Raw genomic sequence first — 8,071 nt, forward strand, 5'->3', positions numbered from 1 at the left:
GCTGTTGGAAGTCTGTATAATATACTTTATTTCAGTCAGTGTATGTTTAATTTCTAGTTCGTTCTTTATCACAACATCGAGGGTCTCATTAGATTTCTTGAGGGTCTCACTACATTTATTGGCGGTTTCACCAGTCTTTTTGAGGGTCTTACTAAATTTATTGGCGGTTTCTAGAACGTTCTTGAAAAACCTTATAACCATGGTTTTGAACTCTCTATCCAGTCGTTTGCTTTCCTCCATTTCTCTCATTTGTGACCTGTTTCTTTGTCTCCGCATTTTTTATGCTTCCCTGTGTTGGTAGAGTGGCTTTCTGTGCTAGATGCCCAGGACCATCCTGCATGACAGTGACCCACTATGAGTCTTAGGACAAAATCGGCGGAACCTCTGGCCCTCTGCCCCCTGTGCTATGGACATTCAATGTTTGGTATTTTCAATAAATAGTAGTGGAAGTTGGTAACACGATGGTTCTCCATAGATCCCATATGCCAGGTTCTGTGCTGAGCCAGACTCGCCACATGCTGAATTCTTACACTAGTTATAGGAAAAAGGCGCTTTTCTTGTTCTCATTTTCTATGAAAAAAACAAAACCAAAAAACAAGACTCGGAGAGGTTAAGTAACTTGGCTAAGTTACTTAAGTAACTTAGTAACCCAGCTTTTGTGTGGTTAAAAAAAGCGAAAACATGAAAATCATGAGTTATTTATTTGATTGGCTCATTTGCAAAGGACTATTCTATCTCATTAAACCAACAGAGACTGTGGGTTGGCAAGGATCAGAACGTCTTGGACGTGAACGGCAGGATTTAGAGGAGTGACCTTTAAAAGCCGAAGCGGCCCTCTCGGCCGGCTTCACATTGCTTTGCGTGCGGCATGTCAGGAAGATCCCCAGTAGGGAGCTTATAAGCCCGGTTGTATTAACGCGCTGTGCTCTGGGTTTGCATCTGAAAGGCCTTTCCTTTGTCTGAAGCAGGGCTGGCCTTGTGATGCTGTCCCCTGGCAAATAGGGCACCGTCTCCACAGCTGGTCTCAGCGCCGGGAACTCGCTCACCTGCAGTGGATGAGAATTTATTTGATCTTTTCATGAAATTCGGATTCTGTCCTATTTATGCAGTCCTGTTGAAGGGACAGGCACTGAATGTGGTTACTTTTAAGCAAGTTATTTTGTTTAACCAGGGGCCTATCAGAGTTCGGATATATAGGCAGCTATCTAAAAATGTTGAAAGCGATAAACTTGTATGCATATGTGCATAACCTGTGGACACAGACAATGGGGTGGCGAGGGCCTTGGGTTGGGGTGGGGGCGGGAGTGGGCTGGAAGAGGTTAATGGGGGGGGAAAGGAGCACCTGTGTAATACTTTCAACAATAAAGTTTAAAACACACACACACACACAAAAAACCCACAAAAAAAACCAAAAACAAAAATACACCACATTGAAAGACATAAATAATTTAACCCTCACATCTCTGAAGAGCAGTTCCTAAATTTACCAGAATCTTGTAGATGTGCCAAGTGAGGCTTGGAGACCAAGTAGCGCCTTTTCAAAGCCATGTTGCTGCGTAAGTGATGGGGCCTGAGCTCAGGTGCAGAAGCGCAAGGACACTGCCCTTTCCATTAGATCAGTAGCCACCTTTTGAAGGAAAAAAAAACAAACAAAACCCAGCAAATTTTTAGAGTTCTGGTAATTTCTTTTCTCTAATCTCAACACAAATTCCCACATAAGCCAAGGACTGGCTGATTAATCAGTAAATGAAAGGAAGTGCTGGTCATACCGGTGGCTCATGACAGGCCTCTCCCTTGCAGTTCCCAAAATGGCTGGGATCCATTAGAAACTGAAGCGAGAGAGCGCTGTCAGCTGCCTCCCCTGCTTCTTGGAGCGGAAGCAGAGAGAGAGAGCAGTTTGAAAACGTCTCATTCACACACCAGGTTGCTATCGAGGTCTTTTTCATGTTATGATCAGAGCAGCTGCTTGTGTTTTTATCACTAGGCTGGTTTGCGAGATAAAAATCAGCTTCTGCTTCTTGGCTGGGTGGAGTTGTGGGTGCCTGAGCTGGGGGATAGCAGATCCAAGCCCTCTTTGCTGGGGAAGTGTGGGTTAGACTAGTCGGGTAGGGCGGCGACACTGAGGTGGGCCCCATGTTTAATCAGCGTGCCAGTGAGGAAGTGCCCAGTCATCCAAAAAGGAAAAAGAAAGACTCAATTTTCCCTCTTCTCTTTCTGTTCCAGCTGAAGGCCAGACTTTGGAGCTTTTCGAAGTAGATCGAGGTCTCTCTAGGATGCATGGAGAGAAGTAACATTCTGCAAATTGCTGTTGGAGACCCCGGGACCACAAACCCATCTGGTTTCTATTCCCTGTGTTGAATGGCATTTGCTTCAGCCATTCAAGGATTCTGAACGTGTAACGAGGGATCCAGGCCGGGAAGATGCTGAGTTCCATCAAGTGTGTGCTGGTGGGAGACTCTGCCGTGGGGAAGACCTCCCTGTTGGTGCGCTTCACCTCAGAGACCTTCCCAGAGGCCTACAAGCCCACGGTGTATGAGAACACGGGCGTGGATGTCTTCATGGATGGCATGCAGATCAGCCTGGGTCTGTGGGACACAGCCGGCAATGACGCCTTCAAAAGCATCCGTCCCCTGTCCTACCAGCAGGCCGATGTGGTGCTGATGTGCTACTCTGTGGCCAACCATAACTCTTTCCTGAACCTGAAGAACAAGTGGATTGGCGAAATCAGGAGCAACTTGCCCTGTACCCCCGTGCTGGTGGTGGCCACACAGACTGACCAGCGGGAGATGGGGACCCACAGGGCCTCCTGCATCAGTGCCATCGATGGGAAGAGACTGGCCCAGGATGTGAGAGCAAAGGGCTATCTGGAGTGCTCAGCCCTTAGCAACCGGGGCGTGCAGCAGGTGTTTGAGTGTGCCGTCCGAACTGCCGTCAACCAAGCTCGGAGACGCAACCGGAGGAAGCTCTTCTCCATTAACGAGTGCAAGATCTTCTAACCTCCGAGAGACTTCGCCCAACGCCCATTTACTCACCCACCTCAAAGACTAATGGGGACAGGGAGAGCCAACAGCAAGGGCTGATGCTCTTTCTGGGTCCATCCCGAGCAGGGTTTGCCTTTGGATATAGTTTGTTGATGGGACTTGGTCACTGGATGGTTTTATTAAGAACATTCTGCAAATGAACTTCTCGTCCAGTCCAACTAAGCAGTCTCTTGAGAAGCTGTAATGAATATTCTATGTCCGGTTAAAAAAACTAAAATGGTCTCTATAACTTTGGACAGTGAAGTGAGTTTTCCAAAGAATCCTATATTTAAAGACATGTTTTATTTAAATGATAACAAAATGTAGAGCTCTTGTACATAACTAGTTTTCATGCTTGGGAAGTCTTTTCCTACAGACTCACAAACACACCCTGGTGTATGTGTGAAATGACCTTACAGGACTCTGCCGTATGTTCGGAGTGTTCTTTTCACCTGAAGTAGTAACTTTGTTGAAGCCACTTGCCTACCTGATTTTACGAGGTGACCAAATTTTAAAAGGACTACCAACCGATCCTTGCTATTAGTTTCCCACCCTGCTGTTAACCAATTTGTATATCAAAGACATTTGAGAACATATGCTACTTTAATACTGCCTAATGATTTTAAACAGTTATCCGTCTGTTTTCCTGTAATTATATATAAAAAAAGCATTTCTTATTTATGATACTACCTTTCACTCAGCGAACTCCCATTTTATGCACTAAGTATTCCTCTTTCATTTACCAAAACAGATGAAAGGAAAACCTTTTGGGTAGGGAATCTGACTGCTCCAAGTAATAGCAGCAGAGCTTGGAACAGGATTTAAAAATTTCACTTTCCTTTGAGAACGGCTGCACTTTGCCTGGGTTTTCCAACACTGGCTCCCGCCCGGTTGCAGGCCTTGGGGATGAGACCAGGCTCAGCGTTCTGTATGCTGGTAATCTGGGGAATTTGTTACTTGAGCTCTTAACTGACCTGGAAGGGCAACTATAATTTATTAATTTTAGGATCTAATCAGAGTAATTACTAAGGTGTCTATGTACATATGTGTGTGTGTAAGGGAACACAGGTACACCTTACAGCTTTTACCATTTCATCAATGTGAAGCACCAGAGTAAAATAAAACCAAAAAAAAACCCCTGAAAACCCCCACAAATTCCAAGCACAGGGAACAGGAAAACTGTATAGCAAATTTTCAGATAACAAAATCTTATCAGGGAAAGTACTGAATAATGACTCCCACCTCAAACTGCATTCTATCTAAATAGTTTAAAAACAATGGCATCAATCATCTGTTAAAGTTGAGAACAGAAGACCGTGTTACTTGAGGAAGAAATAGCAAATGCTGGCACCGGATACATCATTTACTCACCTAATCCAATAAGACTCAGGACCACTCTGGACCACGTTGATTAAAGTGCATCATTGTTATGTTATAATGTGACCATTAGATACAAATGGTAAGGCACTTGGCGTAAATGACTATGATTAAACTTATGTTGACATAACCATGCCAATTGTTCCGTTTCCTTATGTGGTCAAGTCTTTATAGCTATAATCCGTGTTAAAATCAAATGTGTGCTCATCTCCACACTTTTTCTCTTCTCTCTCTCATCTGCATCCAGTAGAAGGTCCGGAACCTGGATCTGAGACTTTGGGGCCGAGGGTCCCACAGTTCCCGGGGCTGATGATTCTGCTTCCACCCAGCCTTCTCTAGTCCTCCAGTCCTGTGGCTCGTCCTTGCCTCCGGGTCACCTGTGTGCCTTGACTTGAGAACCCCTGTATCCAGCTCTCTGTATTGCACGTCCGAGGGTTGGAGGGCTTAAACCTGACCAGGCTGGGGAGGCGATGGGAGCTCACCTTCTTTAGTATCCCTGTTGGTCCTTGTCCTTCTCATCACCGGTCTTATATAACGCACACAGATTCGCCTTCAGGACCGGTCTTCAGGGTGGAGACCATGTAGCTTGTTAGCAGGAGTGAATCTGTGTTCACTAAAATGGGTTTTCCCCAAGCTTTCCTTTCTTTGTTGTTGAAGGGAGATGAGGGCAGAGGTACCCCTGAAATGGGAAAGCCCAGTGAGGGAAGAGGAGGTGAATCCATTCCACCGGAGGAAGGGAAGGCCAGGGAGGGCGTAGTCACCTGGATAGACACACCAATGAGCCTTCTGCCTGCTGGCAGGAGCCAAGCCTAAAGGATCCCCCTGAGAACCCTCACACTGAGAACAAGAATCTGTGTGTAAACCTTCCCCAGCGATGGGACCTGGTGGAAATCGAGGCTCATGGGTGTCTGTCTCCCCTACCAGACTGTATGCTCTTGAAGGCAGAGCCACCTCCTATGTGTCTCGATGCCCCCGGGGCCAGCACAGAGAAGACACCGTGGCCAAACAAACTTGTGTTGAATTGGTGAGAAGAAAGGCATGGGGCTGCTGTGTCGCAAAGTGGGTATGGGAAGGAAGCAGACCCCCGCTGGCCTTGCGGGGGTAAGAAGTGAAAGTAGGTCATTATTGTTGGAATCCATGTGATGTAAGTTCTACATGAGCATATACTTATGTTTGTCTGCCTGAACTCAGGCTCGCGTTTCTTACACTTCAACACTGGCATGACCTTGTAGGCTAGAGCAGCCGTGGGCAAACTACGGCCCGTTTGAAATGAATAAAACTAAAAAAAAAAAAGACCGTACCCTTTTATGTAATGATGCTTACTTTGAATTTATATTAGTTCACACAAACACTCCGTCCATGCTTTTGTTCCGGCTCTCCGGTCAGTTTAAGAACCTATTGCGGCCCTCGAGTCAAAAACTTTGCCCACCCCTGGGCTAGAGTATGTTGATTCTTAACTATTGCAAGTGGCAACGTTAAATAAGCTCTTAGCTTACAATAAAGAGCTGGAGTGGTTGAGTTAGTCATCCTCCTCTTTTTCCCTTTATGCTGACTGTATAAATGGGCAGCAGAATCGAGGGTGATGAAATCAGGCTGAATGACGAGAGACCTGAGAGCACCCTAATGGTTACTGTTTGCCGAGTGCTTCGAGTGGGCCAGCGCGGTGCTCAGCGCTAGAGAGCACATCGTGTCACCACGTGGTGTGCAGGTGGCCGCTCTATAATGGGCAGCACCCACTGAGGCTGGGCCCACTGACGTGACAAGTCCAGGCCATACAGCAGCTGAGCGGCAGCAGGTCTGTCTGTCTCCACAGCTGGGCTCAGAGCCGCTGTGCCCCACTTCCTCCCAGAGCAGCCCGGCTGCATGGCTTTGCCACATCCGATCTCATGCAGCCTGTCGGCCTCACCCCGCCAGTCAAGTGGCCTGTCTTTTAAAATTACTTTTAATAACAGATCCCAAGTCTGAACTTCGTCCTCCCCTTTTCTTTCTGGCCATGAGAACAGGACCTCTCTGAGTCACAGGGCCCCATATTGGCCAAGGTCCCCAACCCAGCCCTTGGTTTTTTACATTTTTATTTAAATATGTTTTTATTGATTTCAGAGAGGTAGAGGGAGAGGGAGATAGAAACATCAATGATGAGAGAATCATTGATTGGTTGCCTCCTGCACGCCCCACACTGGGGATCGAGCCCACAACCTGGGCATGTGTCCTGACAGGGAATCGAATGGTGACCTCCTGGCTCATAAGTTGACACTCAACCACTGAGCCATGCTGGCCGGGCCAACCCGTGGCTTTTAAGTAAAACTTTGTAGGTTGATTACGTATGAATCGGCATAGATGATATGCATCATGATTTGATGCTTTAAAAAGCTTGGAAAATATTCCCTTTTTCTTGTCTCACTTTCCTACCCCTCAGGTTTTGGATGTTTCCTTTGGATGAGAGAGCGACAGGGAGAGCAGAGCTGGGTTCTTTTCTTAAAGGAGCTTGTACCACGAAAGGGCACTGACCCAGCATGAGGTGTGAGAGGAGGACTCCAGTTTGGCACATTTGCGGGGTGATGATACGACAGAGGGGACAGGGATTCTGTGAGTGTTCCATCTTCAACGACTGCCAAGAAGACAGTTCTTATGGGCTGAGTCAGATCACTCAAGGGGAGTTGTTTTCCCTTAAGCTGTCATTCTCCCGATAAAACAAAGAAATGTAATCATTGGCTAAGATCTCAAGCAGTGTTTCACCCGGAAAGATAAAATAAACCATGGAAATTACTCGTGAGTTCACAAATAGTACTTGATTAAACCCCAAATCTACATTAACTACTTTAGTCGATTCTAAAATATATCCTGACAGCCCAGCCGGCATGGCTCAGCGGCTGAGCATCAACCTATGAACCGGGAGGTCACGGTTGGATTCCAAGTCTGGGCATGCAGGAGGCAGCCGATCAATGATTCTCTCTCATCATTGATGTTTCTATCTCTCTTTTCCTCTCCCTTCCTCTCTGAAATCAATAAAAACATATTTAAAAATATATCCTGACATGGATTTAATGGTAATTAGAGAGCCATCTGAGGCCACGCAGCTGTGACATATTTTAGAGTCAGACAGTCTGGCTCTTGTGTCTTTCAGCCTCGGCTTCTCTATCTTAAGACAGAGACGATTCCTGTGTTACTCTAAGAATTAATTCAATAATGATGGTGGAAATGCCTTATATCTGTAAACTATCGTTCAAATGGTGGTGTTGATTAGTTTTTGGTGGATTCCTATGCAGGTACATAGGCTGAATATACTAGATCAGATTAGAATACTAGAACTATTGGGCGACATGACAGGATGCAGAAGCAAGCTCCGTTTGTGGCAAGGTTAGGTAGAGTGAGATGAATAAAACGACACATAATAATGGCAACAACTACATTTGAATCTTCACTGGTTCCAGGTCCTGTACTAGGTTCTTTATACATCATCTCATTTTATCTGCATAACATGTTCCTAAGGTAGATAAGTGGAAATATTTCCCTTGTACCGTTACTTTTCAAAGTGTCCCAATTTTACCATGTAATTTTGGCATAATTGAACTTGACCAGCTAAAAATCATATGATGAATTGTAATATGATGTCCATTACACTTGCTAATTTAGCTAGGAAGCGAGAATGATCCATTACACACCGTAGGGGTTCA

At 45.7% G+C, this 8,071-nt stretch overlaps 1 protein-coding gene across 2 annotated transcripts in view; it reads left to right on the forward strand.

The window, feature by feature from the left end:
* RHOH (ras homolog family member H) overlaps nucleotides 1-4,694 on the forward strand; it is a 41,544-nt gene extending 36,850 nt beyond the window's left edge. For both annotated transcript variants that reach the window (XM_015561030.1, XM_015561031.1), the window contains one exon: nucleotides 2,224-4,694. In XM_015561030.1, the coding sequence (XP_015416516.1) occupies nucleotides 2,421-2,996 (576 nt within the window). In that variant the 5' untranslated portion in view covers nucleotides 2,224-2,420 and the 3' untranslated portion in view covers nucleotides 2,997-4,694. The remainder of the gene's footprint in view (nucleotides 1-2,223) is intronic.
* The last annotated feature ends 3,377 nt before the right edge of the window (nucleotides 4,695-8,071 follow it).

This window comes from Myotis davidii, unplaced genomic scaffold, assembly GCF_000327345.1.
Source record: "Myotis davidii unplaced genomic scaffold, ASM32734v1 scaffold235, whole genome shotgun sequence".
NCBI lineage: Eukaryota > Metazoa > Chordata > Mammalia > Chiroptera > Vespertilionidae > Myotis > Myotis davidii.